The sequence below is a fragment of the Pan paniscus genome, chromosome 7 (assembly GCF_029289425.2).
Source record: "Pan paniscus chromosome 7, NHGRI_mPanPan1-v2.0_pri, whole genome shotgun sequence".
Lineage (NCBI taxonomy): Eukaryota > Metazoa > Chordata > Mammalia > Primates > Hominidae > Pan > Pan paniscus.
Genome location: NC_073256.2, coordinates 101839924 through 101857115, shown reverse-complemented (window position 1 = coordinate 101857115; position 17192 = coordinate 101839924). Strand labels below are relative to the sequence as shown.

Here is a 17192-nt window from a genome sequence, read left to right as displayed (position 1 = left end):
TATAGCACTAATTGCCCACGAGAGAAAGCAGGAAAAATCAAAAATGCATACCCTAACATCACCATTAAAAGAATGAGAGAAGCAAGAGCAAACACATTCAAAAACTAGCAGAAGGCAAGAAATAACTAAGATCCGAGCAGAACTGATGGAGATAGAGACACAATAAACCCTTCAACAAATCAATGATTCCAGGAGCGGGTTTTTTGCAGTGATCAACAATATTGATAGAGCACTAGCAAGACTAAGAAAGAAGAAAAGAAAGAAGAATCAAACAGATGCAGTAAAAAATGATAAAGGGGATATCACCACCGATCCCACAGAAATACAAACTACCATCAGACAATACTATCAGCACCTCTAAGCTAATGAACTAGAAAATCTAGAAGAAATGGATAAATTCCTGGACGCATACAACCTCCCCAGAGTAAACCAGGAAGAAGTTGAATGCCTGAGTAGACCACTAACAGGCTCTGAAACTGAGGCAATAATTAACAGCCTATCAAGCAATAAAACTCCAGGACCAGACGGATTCACAGCCGAATTCTACCAGAAGGACAAGGAGGAGCTGGTACCATGCCTTCTGAAACTATTCCAATCAACAGAAAAAGAGGGAATCCTCCCTCACTCATTTCATGAGGCCGGCATCATCCTGATCCCAAAGCCTGAGAGAGACACAACCCAAAAAGAGAATTTTAGGCCTATGTCCCTGAGGAACATCGATGGGAAAATCCTCCATAAAATACTGGAAAACCGAATCCAGCAGCACATCAAAGAGCTTATCCATCATGATGAAGTGGGCTTCATCCCTGACATGCAAGGCTGGTCCAACATATGCAAAACAATAAACATAATCCAGCGTATAATCAGGACCAAAGACAGAAACCACGTGATTATCTCAACAGATGCAGAAAAGGCCTTCGACAAAATTCAACAGCCCTTCATGCCAAAAACTCTCAATAAATTAGGTATTGATGGGACATCTCCCAAAATAATACGGGCTATTTAGGGCAAACCCACAGCCAATATCATACTGAATGGGCAAAAAGTGGAAGCATTCCCTTTGCAAACTGCCACAAGACAGGGATGCCCTCTCTCACCACTCCTATTCAACATAGTGTTGGAACTTCTGCCCAGGGCAATCAGGCAGGAGAAAGAAATAAAGAGAAATCAATTAGGAAAAGAGGAAGTCAAATTGTCCCTGTTTGCAGATGACATGATTGAATATTTAGAAAACCCCATCGTCTCAGTCCAAAATCTCCTTAAGCTGATAAGCAACTTCAGCAAAGTCTCAGGATACAAAATCGAGGTGCAAAAATCACAAGCATTCTTATACACCAATAAGAGGCAAACAGAGAGCCAAATCATGAGTGAGCTCCCATTCACAATTGCTTCAAAGAGAATAAAATGCCTAGGAATCCAACTAACAAGGGATGTGAAGGACCTCTTCAAGGAGAACTACAAAGCATTGCTCCACGAACTAAAAGAGGAGACAAACAAATGGAAGAATATTCCACCATCACGGATTGGAAGAATCAATATCGTGAAAATGGCCATACTGCCCAAGGTAAATTATAGATTCAATGCCATCCCCATCAAACTACCAATGACTTTCTTCACAGAACTGGAAAAAACTGCTTTAAAGCTCATATGGAACCACAAAACGGCCCCCACTGCCAACATAATCCTAAGCCAAAAGAACAAAGATGGAGGCATCAAGCTGTCCGACTTCAAGCTACAGTAGAAGGCTACAGTAACCAAAGAGCATGCTATCGGTTGCCGTTTTGGTTACCGTAGACCAATGGAACAGAATAGAGCCCTCAGAAATAATACGACACATCTACAACCATCTGATCTTTGACAAACCTGACAAAAACAAGAAATGGGGAAAGGATTCCCTATTTAAAAAAATGGTGCTGGGAAAACAGGCTAGCCATATGTCGAAAGCTGAAATCGGATCCCTTCCTTACACCTTGTACAAAAATTAATTCAAGACAGATGAAAGACTTAAATGTTAGATCTTAAACCATACAAACCCTAGGAGAAAACCCAGCCAATACCATTGAGGACAAAGGCATGGGCAAGGACCTCATGTCTAAAACGCCAAAAGCAATGGCAACGAAAGCCAACATTGACAAACAGCACCTAATTACACTAAAGACGTTCTGCATAGCTAAAGAAACTCCCATGAGAGTGAACAGGCATCCTGCAGAAAGGGAGAAAATTTTTGCAATCTACTCATCTGACAAAAGGCTAATATCCAGAATCTACTAAGACCTCAAACAGAGTTACAAGAAAAACCAAACAAGCCCATCAACAAGTGGGGGAAGGATATGAAGAGACACTTCTCAAAAGAAGACATTTATGCAGCCAACAGACACATGAAAAAATGCTCATCAAAACTGGCCATCAGAGAAATGCAAATCAAATCCGCAATGAGATATCATCTCACACCAGTTAGAATAGCGATCATTAAAAAGTCAGGAAACAACTGGTGCTGGAGAGGTAGTGGACAAATAGGAACACTTTTACACTGTTGGTGGGACTGTAAACTAGTTCAACGGTAGTGGAAGATAGTGTGGCGAATCCTCAAGGATCTCGAAATAGAAATACCGTTTGACCCAGCCATCCCATTGCTGGGTATATATACCCATAGGATTAGAAATCATGCTGCTAAAAGGACACACGCAGACGTATGTTTATTGCGGCACCATTCACAGTAGCAAAGACTTGGAACCAACCCAGATGTCCATCAATGATAGACTGGATTAAGAAAATGTGGCACAAATACACCATGGAATACTATGCAGCCATGAAAAAGCATGAGTTCATCCCCTTTGGAGGGACACGGATGAAGATGGAAACCATCATTCTTAGCAAACTATCGCAAGGACAAAAAAAGCAAACACCGCATGTTCTCATTCATAGGTGGGAATTGAAGTATGAGAACGCTTGGACACAGAAAGGGGAACATCACACACCGGGGCCTGTCATGGGCGGGGGGAGGGGGAGGGATAGCATTAAGAGATATACCTAATGTAAATGACTAGTGAATGGGTGCAACACACCAACCAGGTGAATCTTGGAAGGCAAAAGCTACTGAATTTAGCGAATTTGTGGAGGCATTCCCAGAAATCAGCCAGGTGAAGTATCACACAACCGAAGACTGCACAACTCCTCTAAGGCAGCACGATGCGGCAAACCCAGACGGCCACTCTTCTCACCCCTCCTCCGTTGGCTGTTCTGGGTAACGAGGTTCAAAAGTCACCTAGGCAACTGCCAAAATAGCTGAAATGGAGTAAGGGCTTCAGGCTGGTGACTAGCAGAGGTCCACCTGACCCCCGTAAGCTGCTGAACAAGAAGGGCTGCCAGAAATGTCCCCCTAGGGAATTTGGTGGAGACGAAGACCCGCTCACTGGACAAGGGTTCCTCCCAGGAGACGCCCGAGCGGAAGAAACGGGCTGTGAGCCACGCCCTTTCACCCTCCGCTACCCCGCCCTGGGCTGGTGAAGGTGCGCGTAAGGATGAGGACTACTGAGCCCTGAAGAAATAAATCCTTCCCCTTTGACCCCAAGGAGGATTGCCTGTGAGGATCTTCAACGAGTCTACCCGTGTCTAGACACGGGAGCAGGTCTGTCCGGCACAGCACCTCCCTCAAGGAGGAGAAGAGTGAGGAGAAAGGAAACTCAAGTCTGACCATTCTGTCCTGGGAGAGAAGAGGAGGATCTCATCTCTCATCTGTCCAAGCAAGGCAAGGAGACTTTCTCTCATCTTTCCAAGCAAGGCAAGGAGACTTTGTATAATTAGGAAACAAAAAGAATTTAGAAGGAACGAAAGCAGCCCGTAAGGTGCATTCCTAAGGACTGCCCATTGAAACTGACACAATTGCCCTTGTTTGATGAGAGGAATGAGCAGAGCACTGAGGTGGTGAACAGGGATCTAGTGAGACTTTCCCAGCATGTTTCTACCAAAGCTTTCTCTAAGCTTCTCGGAACACTCTCCTAATAAGCAGATGTTTGGCCCTTCAGAAAGTCAACAAGCAAAATGCCTTGAGTGTCCCAAAACACTGATGCCATGATGTTGGCTCCTGACTGGCCTCCTTTTCCTTTGACTGGACCACTGCCACCTCTCGGTAGCCGTCGCTTTGATGATGCTTTGCCTTCGAGGTCATATTGGTAAAGCCATGTTCCAACTTCCGGTTACAATTTGTCAGAGGGATGCGTCAGGATCGTGATCCCTCCTGTTTAAAATTTCCACTGATAGCTCTCGTCGTAACTGCAGCTGATCTGGGCACAGTGGTTTTCACAGCCACTGCAGGATTCATCTCCCACATCTTCTCACCTCTTCTTGAAACAAGCTATACATTCGTAAAGAGTTCATTTCTTTGGGGTAGTGTCCTTAGAAGCTTTTGTGAAAACATCAATGATTTCTTCATTCTTCCACCCAAGCTTCACCAGAAATTTGATGTTTGCTCTTGCTGCAATTTTCGTGGAATTCATGTTGCTCTGATAGGAGTCCTTTTCAGTGGATGTCTCATCCTTCTCAGTGCCTCAAACTCGATCTAGTTCAGGAAGGTTATAAGAAGTTCGGACAAGTTTATTTGAGTGCAAACCAGTGGAAACCCATGCATAGTTTCTTCACCATGTGCATTTTCTATGAACCTTTTGAAGAACCCCTGTGTTGAACATTGCCCAAGTCGTGGGAGAGAAGTGGGTGCGGTCCACTTCCTGTCCTCAATTTGCCCGCAGCGGAGGAGTGCAGAGAGCAGGGAAACGCAACCCCAGAGAGATCCTGCCCTGCAGCATGCAGCAGACTGCTGGCCCAGTCCTGGCTCCATGGGGTGCTGTGTGGGCCCAAGCAAGTTGACCAAACTCCCTGACGCTGAAATGAATCCTAGGTGGCCCAATTCCAGTAGCCATTATAGGACTGCCCTGCAGGGACAGTTAATTAACTCAGGAAAAGCAACCTAGCTCCAAGGTTAGCAACCAGGAGTTCCAGTTGATTCCATTAGTGCACCCCTCGAGGCTTTCCCAAGCTGGAGTCTGGTGGAAGATGAGGCTCAGTGTGATTGGATGGAAGCAGCAACCTATCAAGGAGAAGTCCCACCCACTCTGCCCTGTGCGTCTATAAAGGCGACGGGTGGCGGCCGCGGCACTCATTGAAGCCGCCAGTTGGGAGAGGAGCAGAGCCAGGCCGGTGCTCCCGAAGGCAGCAAGATGTTGCGAGCCACAGCTCCCTGCTGGTTCCCACCTGGATACCCAGAAGCTAAGAAGGTGGCCGAGGAGGCGGCCCTGGAGGCAAGAAGCCGCCAGTTGGGAGCGGAGCAGAGCCAGGCCGGTGCTCCCGAAGGCAGCAAGATGTTGCGAGCCACAGCTCCCTGCTGGTTCCCACCTGGATACCCAGAAGCTAAGAAGGTGGCCGAGGAGGCGGCCCTGGAGGCAAGAAGCCGCCAGTTGGGAGCGGAGCAGAGCCAGGCCGGTGCTCCCGAAGGCAGCAAGATGTTGCGAGCCACAGCTCCCTGCTGGTTCCCAGCTGGATACCCAGAAGCTAAGAAGGTGGCCGAGGAGGCGGCCCTCGAGGCTCCAGAATTCCCCCTGCCCTCTCATCAGCCTGCCCAGAGCTTCGGGCTCCGGGTGCCCCAGATGCACAACCAGGCCTCCGCATTTGTGGACATCCAGGCGGAGCCCCAGAACAGGGGTCCGGCGGTGCCCCCAGCGTGTCCCAAGGTGGTGACGGAGGCGTGCTACTTCCCTGCACAGAGGGGATCGGCCTGCTGCTTGCCAGCCGCCCCAAGGCTGACAGAGAGGCCCTCGGGAGTCCGCATCTCAGCCCCCAGGAAGAGGAAGACGATCGCCCAGTCTTCCAGCCCTTGCTTGGTCACAGGTTGCACAGATGCCAAGAGAACCCGCGTGGCCAGCAGCAGCCAACGCTCCAGTGGCTCCAAGGTCGGCAGACAGCCAGGGAAGACGCGCAACAGGTCAGGGATGGCATGCAAGACCACCACCACCATCAGCTCTAAGCGAATCGTCCGTCGTCCATCCTTACCGAGTTTGAAGAAACCTATTGTCCTCCGAAGGTCTGGGTGCCAAGTCCCCACCGTCCTCCGCCGAGGCTATCTCCAACTGTTCACCGAAGAGTGTCTCAAGTTCTGCGCCTCCAAGCAGGAGGCCGAGGAGAAGGCGCTGAACGAGGAGAAGGTGGCCTACGACTGCAGCCCCAACAAGAACAGGTACGTGAACGTGGTCCTGAACACCCTCAAGAGACTGAAGGGCCTGACCCCCAGCTCCATGCCGGGCCTCAGCAGGGCCGCCCTGTACAGCCGCCTCCAGGAGTTCCTGCTCAGCCAGGACCAGCTCGAGGAGAACGGCTACCCCTTCCCGCACCCCGAGCGGCCCGGAGGCGCCGTCCTCTTCACTGGCCAGGGGAAGGGGCCCGGCGACTCCTCCTGCAGGGTCTGCTGCCGTTGTGGCACCGAGTACCTGGTGTCCTCCTCGGGCCGCTGTGTACGCGACCAGTTGTGTTATTATCACTGGGGGCGGGTCCGCTCGAGCCAGGTGGCTGGAGGCCGGGTTAGCCAGTACACCTGCTGTGCAGCTGCTCCTGGCTCTGTGGGCTGCCAGGTGGCAAAGCAGCACGTGCGGGACGGCCGCAAGGACAGCCTCGATGGCTTCGTGGAGACCTTCAAGAAAGAGTTGTCCAGAGACGCTTATCCAGGAATCTACGCCTTGGACTGTGAGATGTGCTACACCACGCATGGCCTAGAGCTGACCCGCGTCACCGTGGTGGACGCCGACATGCGAGTGGTGTACGACACCTTCGTCAAGCCCGACAACGAGATCGTGGACTACAACACCAGGTTTTCCGGAGTCACCGAGGCCGACGTCGCCAAGACGAGCATCACCTTGCCCCAAGTGCAAGCCATCCTGCTGAGCTTTTTCAGCGCCCAAACCATCCTCATCGGGCACAGCCTGGAGAGCGATCTGCTGGCCCTGAAGCTCATCCACAGCACCGTGGTGGACACGGCCGTGCTCTTCCCGCACTACCTGGGTTTCCCCTACAAGCGTTCCCTCAGGAATCTCGCGGCCGACTACCTGGGACAGATCATCCAGGACAGCCAGGACGGCCACAACTCCAGCGAGGACGCAAACGCCTGCCTGCAGCTGGTGATGTGGAAGGTCCGACAGCGCGCCCAGATCCAGCCACGCCACCGGTCCGCCTCTCCCGCCGCCCTGGCCTGTCCTTGGCCCCAGGCCCCTTCCACAACCGCCATCAGTCCCGAGAGCTCACCCTGTCCACCTCGCCGCAAGGCCAAAGAAACCGGAGCAGTCGACGGCAGGAGAGGGCAAAAAGCCAAGAGTAACCCCAACCGGCCACTCCCAGTCCCCCGGAATCCCTGCTGCGGACCCTCGGGCCTGTCCCCATCCCTCTGCCCTTCCCAGACCTCTGTCCTTCCACTAATCGCCTCCCGCAGCACCGAGCCGCCACTCCCAGTCCCCCGAGTCCCTGCCGCGCCCCCTCGCGCCTGTCCACATCCCTCTGCCCATCCGAGACCTCTGTCCTTACACCACTAGCCACCCCACGTGGGACTTCCATGGCCTCTGAGTACAAGGCCAGCCCCCCGGCCCACCAGCTTTCTGAATGTGTGCTTACCTGTTTTTCTCGAGAGGCACCACAGTGAGGTGGGTGAAGCACTTAGGCTCTGGAGTTAGATATCTGGGTTCAAGGCCAAATTCCACCACTTACTAGGTTTCTAATATTGCACAGATAATGTCTTTGCGCTTCTACCTTTTGATCTTTAAAGTGTGATCAAAAGAGACTTAGACTCCCACATCATAATCATGGGAAACTTTAACAGCCCTCTGTAAACATTAGACAGACCAACGAGACAGAAATCTAAAAAGGATATCCAGGAATTGAACTCAGCTCTGCACCAAGCGGACCTAGGAGACATCTACAGAACGCTCCACACCAAATCGACAGAATATACATGCTTCTCAGCACCACATCACACTTATTTCCACATTGACCACATAGTTGGAAGTAAAGCACTCCTCAGTAAATGTAAAATAACAGAAATTCCTGCAAACGGTCTCTCAGACCACATTGCAATCAAAGTAGACCTCAGGATAAAGAAACTCACTCAAAACCGCTCAACTGCATGGAAACCGGACACCCTGCTCCTTAATGAGTACTGGGTACATAACGAAATGAAGGGAGAAAGAAAGATATTTTCTGAAACCAATGAAAACAAAGGCACAACATACCAGAATCTCTGCGTCACATTTAAAGCAGTGTGTAGAGGGAAATTTATAGCACTAATTGCCCACGAGAGAAAGCAGGAAAAATCAAAAATGCATACCCTAACATCACCATTAAAAGAATGAGAGAAGCAAGAGCAAACACATTCAAAAACTAGCAGAAGGCAAGAAATAACTAAGATCCGAGCAGAACTGATGGAGATAGAGACACAATAAACCCTTCAACAAATCAATGATTCCAGGAGCGGGTTTTTTGCAGTGATCAACAATATTGATAGAGCACTAGCAAGACTAAGAAAGAAGAAAAGAAAGAAGAATCAAACAGATGCAGTAAAAAATGATAAAGGGGATATCACCACCGATCCCACAGAAATACAAACTACCATCAGACAATACTATCAGCACCTCTAAGCTAATGAACTAGAAAATCTAGAAGAAATGGATAAATTCCTGGACGCATACAACCTCCCCAGAGTAAACCAGGAAGAAGTTGAATGCCTGAGTAGACCACTAACAGGCTCTGAAACTGAGGCAATAATTAACAGCCTATCAAGCAATAAAACTCCAGGACCAGACGGATTCACAGCCGAATTCTACCAGAAGGACAAGGAGGAGCTGGTACCATGCCTTCTGAAACTATTCCAATCAACAGAAAAAGAGGGAATCCTCCCTCACTCATTTCATGAGGCCGGCATCATCCTGATCCCAAAGCCTGAGAGAGACACAACCCAAAAAGAGAATTTTAGGCCTATGTCCCTGAGGAACATCGATGGGAAAATCCTCCATAAAATACTGGAAAACCGAATCCAGCAGCACATCAAAGAGCTTATCCATCATGATGAAGTGGGCTTCATCCCTGACATGCAAGGCTGGTCCAACATATGCAAAACAATAAACATAATCCAGCGTATAATCAGGACCAAAGACAGAAACCGCGTGATTATCTCAACAGATGCAGAAAAGGCCTTCGACAAAATTCAACAGCCCTTCATGCCAAAAACTCTCAATAAATTAGGTATTGATGGGACATCTCCCAAAATAATACGGGCTATTTAGGGCAAACCCACAGCCAATATCATACTGAATGGGCAAAAAGTGGAAGCATTCCCTTTGCAAACTGCCACAAGACAGGGATGCCCTCTCTCACCACTCCTATTCAACATAGTGTTGGAACTTCTGCCCAGGGCAATCAGGCAGGAGAAAGAAATAAAGAGAAATCAATTAGGAAAAGAGGAAGTCAAATTGTCCCTGTTTGCAGATGACATGATTGAATATTTAGAAAACCCCATCGTCTCAGTCCAAAATCTCCTTAAGCTGATAAGCAACTTCAGCAAAGTCTCAGGATACAAAATCGAGGTGCAAAAATCACAAGCATTCTTATACACCAATAAGAGGCAAACAGAGAGCCAAATCATGAGTGAGCTCCCATTCACAATTGCTTCAAAGAGAATAAAATGCCTAGGAATCCAACTAACAAGGGATGTGAAGGACCTCTTCAAGGAGAACTACAAAGCATTGCTCCACGAACTAAAAGAGGAGACAAACAAATGGAAGAATATTCCACCATCACGGATTGGAAGAATCAATATCGTGAAAATGGCCATACTGCCCAAGGTAAATTATAGATTCAATGCCATCCCCATCAAACTACCAATGACTTTCTTCACAGAACTGGAAAAAACTGCTTTAAAGCTCATATGGAACCACAAAATGGCCCCCACTGCCAACATAATCCTAAGCCAAAAGAACAAAGATGGAGGCATCAAGCTGTCCGACTTCAAGCTACAGTAGAAGGCTACAGTAACCAAAGAGCATGCTATCGGTTGCCGTTTTGGTTACCGTAGACCAATGGAACAGAATAGAGCCCTCAGAAATAATACGACACATCTACAACCATCTGATCTTTGACAAACCTGACAAAAACAAGAAATGGGGAAAGGATTCCCTATTTAAAAAAATAGTGCTGGGAAAACAGGCTAGCCATATGTCGAAAGCTGATATCGGATCCCTTCCTTACACCTTGTACAAAAATTAATTCAAGACAGATGAAAGACTTAAATGTTAGATCTTAAACCATACAAACCCTAGGAGAAAACCCAGCCAATACCATTGAGGACAAAGGCATGGGCAAGGACCTCATGTCTAAAACGCCAAAAGCAATGGCAACGAAATCCAACATTGACAAACAGCATCTAATTACACTAAAGACGTTCTGCATAGCTAAAGAAACTCCCATGAGAGTGAACAGGCATCCTGCAGAAAGGGAGAAAATTTTTGCAATCTACTCATCTGACAAAAGGCTAATATCCAGAATCTACTAAGACCTCAAACAGAGTTACAAGAAAAACCAAACAAGCCCATCAACAAGTGGGGGAAGGATATGAAGAGACACTTCTCAAAAGAAGACATTTATGCAGCCAACAGACACATGAAAAAATGCTCATCAAAACTGGCCATCAGAGAAATGCAAATCAAATCCGCAATGAGATATCATCTCACACCAGTTAGAATAGCGATCATTAAAAAGTCAGGAAACAACAGGTGCTGGAGAGGTAGTGGACAAATAGGAACACTTTTACACTGTTGGTGGGACTGTAAACTAGTTCAACGGTAGTGGAAGATAGTGTGGCGAATCCTCAAGGATCTCGAAATAGAAATACCGTTTGACCCAGCCATCCCATTGCTGGGTATATATACCCATAGGATTAGAAATCATGCTTCTGAAAGGACACACGCAGACGTATGTTTATTGCGGCACCATTCACAGTAGCAAAGACTTGGAACCAACCCAGATGTCCATCAATGATAGACTGGATTAAGAAAATGTGGCACAAATACACCATGGAATACTATGCAGCCATGAAAAAGCATGAGTTCATCCCCTTTGGAGGGACACGGATGAAGCTGGAAACCATCATTCTTAGCAAACTATCGCAAGGACAAAGAAAGCAAACACCGCATGTTCTCATTCATAGGTGGGAATTGAAGTATGAGAACGCTTGGACACAGAAAGGGGAACATCACACACCGGGGCCTGTCATGGGCGGGGGGAGGGGGAGGGATAGCATTAAGAGATATACCTAATGTAAATGACTAGTGAATGGGTGCAACACACCAGCCAGGTGAATCTTGGAAGGCAAAAGCTACTGAATTTAGCGAATTTGTGGAGGCATTCCCAGAAATCAGCCAGGTGAAGTATCACACAACCGAAGACTGCACAACTCCTGTAAGGCAGCACGATGCGGCAAACCCAGACGGCCACTCTTTTCACCCCTCCTCCGTTGGCTGTTCTGGGTAACGAGGTTCAAAAGTCACCTAGGCAACTGCCAAAATAGCTGAAATGGAGTAAGGGCTTCAGGCTGGTGCCTAGCAGAGGTCCACCTGACCCCCGTAAGCTGCTGAACAAGAAGGGCTGCCAGAAATGTCCCCCTAGGGAATTTGGTGGAGACGAAGACCCGCTCACTGGACAAGGGTTCCTCCCAGGAGACGCCCGAGCGGAAGAAACGGGCTGTGAGCCACGCCCTTTCACCCTCCGCTACCCCGCCCTGGGCTGGTGAAGGTGCGCGTAAGGATGAGGACTACTGAGCCCTGAAGAAATAAATCCTTCCCCTTTGACCCCAAGGAGGATTGCCTGTGAGGATCTTCAACGAGTCTACCCGTGTCTAGACACGGGAGCAGGTCTGTCCGGCACAGCACCTCCCTCAAGGAGGAGAAGAGTGAGGAGAAAGGAAACTCAAGTCTGACCATTCTGTCCTGGGAGAGAAGAGGAGGATCTCATCTCTCATCTGTCCAAGCAAGGCAAGGAGACTTTCTCTCATCTTTCCAAGCAAGGCAAGGAGACTTTGTATAATTAGGAAACAAAAAGAATTTAGAAGGAATGAAAGCAGCCCGTAAGGTGCATTCCTAAGGACTGCCCATTGAAACTGACACAATTGCCCTTGTTTGATGAGAGGAATGAGCAGAGCACTGAGGTGGTGAACAGGGATCTAGTGAGACTTTCCCAGCATGTTTCTACCAAAGCTTTCTCTAAGCTTCTCGGAACACTCTCCTAATAAGCAGATGTTTGGCCCTTCAGAAAGTCAACAAGCAAAATGCCTTGAGTGTCCCAAAACACTGATGCCATGATGTTGGCTCCTGACTGGCCTCCTTTTCCTTTGACTGGACCACTGCCACCTCTCGGTAGCCGTCGCTTTGATGATGCTTTGCCTTCGAGGTCATATTGGTAAAGCCATGTTCCAACTTCCGGTTACAATTTGTCAGAGGGATGCGTCAGGATCGTGATCCCTCCTGTTTAAAATTTCCACTGATAGCTCTCGTCGTAACTGCAGCTGATCTGGGCACAGTGGTTTTCACAGCCACTGCAGGATTCATCTCCCACATCTTCTCACCTCTTCTTGAAACAAGCTATACATTCGTAAAGAGTTCATTTCTTTGGGGTAGTGTCCTTAGAAGCTTTTGTGAAAACATCAATGATTTCTTCATTCTTCCACCCAAGCTTCACCAGAAATTTGATGTTTGCTCTTGCTGCAATTTTCGTGGAATTCATGTTGCTCTGATAGGAGTCCTTTTCAGTGGATGTCTCATCCTTCTCAGTGCCTCAAACTCGATCTAGTTCAGAAAGGTTATAAGAAGTTCGGACAAGTTTATTTGAGTGCAAACCAGTGGAAACCCATGCATAGTTTCTTCACCATGTGCATTTTCTATGAACCTTTTGAAGAACCCCTGTGTTGAACATTGCCCAAGTCGTGGGAGAGAAGTGGGTGCGGTCCACTTCCTGTCCTCAATTTGCCCGCAGCGGAGGAGTGCACAGAAGAGGGAAACGCAACCCCAGAGAGATCCTGCCCTGCAGCATGCAGCAGACTGCTGGCCCAGTCCTGGCTCCATGGGGTGCTGTGTGGGCCCAAGCAAGTTGACCAAACTCCCTGACGCTGAAATGAATCCTAGGTGGCCCAATTCCAGTAGCCATTATAGGACTGCCCTGCAGGGACAGTTAATTAACTCAGGAAAAGCAACCTAGCTCCAAGGTTAGCAACCAGGAGTTCCAGTTGATTCCATTAGTGCACCCCTTGAGGCATTCCCAAGCTGGAGTCTGGTGGAAGATGAGGCTCAGTGTGATTGGATGGAAGCACCAACCTATCAAGGAGAAGTCCCACCCACTCTGCCCTGTGCGTCTATAAAGGCGACGGGTGGCGGCCGCGGCACTCATTGAAGCCGCCAGTTGGGAGAGGAGCAGAGCCAGGCCGGTGCTCCCGAAGGCAGCAAGATGTTGCGAGCCACAGCTCCCTGCTGGTTCCCACCTGGATACCCAGAAGCTAAGAAGGTGGCCGAGGAGGCGGCCCTGGAGGCAAGAAGCCGCCAGTTGGGAGCGGAGCAGAGCCAGGCCGGTGCTCCCGAAGGCAGCAAGATGTTGCGAGCCACAGCTCCCTGCTGGTTCCCACCTGGATACCCAGAAGCTAAGAAGGTGGCCGAGGAGGCGGCCCTGGATGCAAGAAGCCACCAGTTGGGAGCGGAGCAGAGCCAGGCCGGTGCTCCCGAAGGCAGCAAGATGTTGCGAGCCACAGCTCCCTGCTGGTTCCCACCTGGATACCCAGAAGCTAAGAAGGTGGCCGAGGAGGCGGCCCTCGAGGCTCCAGAATTCCCCCTGCCCTCTCATCAGCCTGCCCAGAGCTTCGGGCTCCGGGTGCCCCAGATGCACAACCAGGCCTCCGCATTTGTGGACATCCAGGCGGAGCCCCAGAACAGGGGTCCTGCGGTGCCCCCAGCGTGTCCCAAGGTGGTGACGGAGGCGTGCTACTTCCCTGCACAGAGGGGATCGGCCTGCTGCTTGCCAGCCGCCCCAAGGCTGACAGAGAGGCCCTCGGGAGTCCGCATCTCAGCCCCCAGGAAGAGGAAGACGATCGCCCAGTCTTCCAGCCCTTGCTTGGTCACAGGTTGCACAGATGCCAAGAGAACCCGCGTGGCCAGCAGCAGCCAACGCTCCAGTGGCTCCAAGGTCGGCAGACAGCCAGGGAAGACGCGCAACAGGTCAGGGATGGCATGCAAGACCACCACCACCATCAGCTCTAAGCGAATCGTCCGTCGTCCATCCTTACCGAGTTTGAAGAAACCTATTGTCCTCCGAAGGTCTGGGTGCCAAGTCCCCACCGTCCTCCGCCGAGGCTATCTCCAACTGTTCACCGAAGAGTGTCTCAAGTTCTGCGCCTCCAAGCAGGAGGCCGAGGAGAAGGCGCTGAACGAGGAGAAGGTGGCCTACGACTGCAGCCCCAACAAGAACAGGTACCTGAACGTGGTCCTGAACACCCTCAAGAGACTGAAGGGCCTGACCCCCAGCTCCATGCCGGGCCTCAGCAGGGCCGCCCTGTACAGCCGCCTCCAGGAGTTCCTGCTCAGCCAGGACCAGCTCGAGGAGAACGGCTACCCCTTCCCGCACCCCGAGCGGCCCGGAGGCGCCGTCCTCTTCACTGGCCAGGGGAAGGGGCCCGGCGACTCCTCCTGCAGGGTCTGCTGCCGTTGTGGCACCGAGTACCTGGTGTCCTCCTCGGGCCGCTGTGTACGCGACCAGTTGTGTTATTATCACTGGGGGCGGGTCCGCTCGAGCCAGGTGGCTGGAGGCCGGGTTAGCCAGTACACCTGCTGTGCAGCTGCTCCTGGCTCTGTGGGCTGCCAGGTGGCAAAGCAGCACGTGCGGGACGGCCGCAAGGACAGCCTCGATGGCTTCGTGGAGACCTTCAAGAAAGAGTTGTCCAGAGACGCTTATCCAGGAATCTACGCCTTGGACTGTGAGATGTGCTACACCACGCATGGCCTAGAGCTGACCCGCGTCACCGTGGTGGACGCCGACATGCGAGTGGTGTACGACACCTTCGTCAAGCCCGACAACGAGATCGTGGACTACAACACCAGGTTTTCCGGAGTCACCGAGGCCGACGTCGCCAAGACGAGCATCACCTTGCCCCAAGTGCAAGCCATCCTGCTGAGCTTTTTCAGCGCCCAAACCATCCTCATCGGGCACAGCCTGGAGAGCGATCTGCTGGCCCTGAAGCTCATCCACAGCACCGTGGTGGACACGGCCGTGCTCTTCCCGCACTACCTGGGTTTCCCCTACAAGCGTTCCCTCAGGAATCTCGCGGCCGACTACCTGGGACAGATCATCCAGGACAGCCAGGACGGCCACAACTCCAGCGAGGACGCAAACGCCTGCCTGCAGCTGGTGATGTGGAAGGTCCGACAGCGCGCCCAGATCCAGCCACGCCACCGGTCCGCCTCTCCCGCCGCCCTGGCCTGTCCTTGGCCCCAGGCCCCTTCCACAACCGCCATCAGTCCTGAGAGCTCACCCTGTCCACCTCGCCGCAAGGCCAAAGAAACCGGAGCAGTCGACGGCAGGAGAGGGCAAAAAGCCAAGAGTAACCCCAACCGGCCACTCCCAGTCCCCCGGAATCCCTGCTGCGGACCCTCGGGCCTGTCCCCATCCCTCTGCCCTTCCCAGACCTCTGGCCTTCCACTAATCGCCTCCCGCAGCACCGAGCCGCCACTCCCAGTCCCCCGAGTCCCTGCCGCGCCCCCTCGCGCCTGTCCACATCCCTCTGCCCATCCGAGACCTCTGTCCTTACACCACTAGCCACCCCACGTGGGACTTCCATGGCCTCTGAGTACAAGGCCAGCCCCCCGGCCCACCAGCTTTCTGAATGTGTGCTTACCTGTTTTTCTCGAGAGGCACCACAGTGAGGTGGGTGAAGCACTTAGGCTCTGGAGTTAGATATCTGGGTTCAAGGCCAAATTCCACCACTTACTAGGTTTCTAATATTGCACAGATAATGTCTTTGCGCTTCTACCTTTTGATCTTTAAAGTGTGATCAAAAGAGACTTAGACTCCCACATCATAATCATGGGAAACTTTAACAGCCCTCTGTAAACATTAGACAGACCAACGAGACAGAAATCTAAAAAGGATATCCAGGAATTGAACTCAGCTCTGCACCAAGCGGACCTAGGAGACATCTACAGAACGCTCCACCCCAAATCCACAGAATATACATGCTTCTCAGCACCACATCACACTTATTTCCACATTGACCACATAGTTGGAAGTAAAGCACTCCTCAGTAAATGTAAAATAACAGAAATTACTACAAACGGTCTTTCAGACCACATTGCAATCAAAGTAGACCTCAGGATAAAGAAACTCACTCAAAACCGCTCAACTGCATGGAAACCGGACACCCTGCTCCTTAATGAGTACTGGGTACATAACGAAATGAAGGCAGAAAGAAAGATATTCTCTGAAACCAATGAAAACAAAGGCACAACATACCAGAATCTCTGCGTCACATTTAAAGCAGTGTGTAGAGGGAAATTTATAGCACTAATTGCCCACGAGAGAAAGCAGGAAAAATCAAAAATGCATACCCTAACATCACCATTAAAAGAATGAGAGAAGCAAGAGCAAACACATTCAAAAACTAGCAGAAGGCAAGAAATAACTAAGATCCGAGCAGAACTGATGGAGATAGAGACACAATAAACCCTTCAACAAATCAATGAATCCAGGAGCGGGTTTTTTGCAGTGATCAACAAAATTGATAGAGCACTAGCAAGACTAAGAAAGAAGAAAAGAAAGAAGAATCAAACAGATGCAGTAAAAAATGATAAAGGGGATATCACCACCGATCCCACAGAAATACAAACTACCATCAGACAATACTATCAGCACCTCTAAGCTAATGAACTAGAAAATCTAGAAGAAATGGATAAATTCCTGGACGCATACAACCTCCCCAGAGTAAACCAGGAAGAAGTTGAATGCCTGAGTAGACCACTAACAGGCTCTGAAATTGAGGCAATAATTAACAGCCTATCAAGCAATAAAACTCCAGGACCAGACGGATTCACAGCCGAATTCTACCAGAAGGACAAGGAGGAGCTGGTACCATGCCTTCT

At 50.1% G+C, this 17192-nt stretch overlaps 1 protein-coding gene across 1 annotated transcript; it reads left to right on the top strand.

Annotated features, from left to right (window-relative positions):
• Positions 1-13800: 13800 nt before the first annotated feature.
• LOC134730912 (exonuclease GOR-like) lies at positions 13801-15537 on the top strand (the record flags this gene model as incomplete). The annotated part of the gene is made up of 1 exon (XM_063606585.1): positions 13801-15537. A coding segment is annotated over exon 1 (1737 nt), but the record flags the coding sequence as incomplete, so codon positions are not given.
• Positions 15538-17192: the final 1655 nt, after the last annotated feature.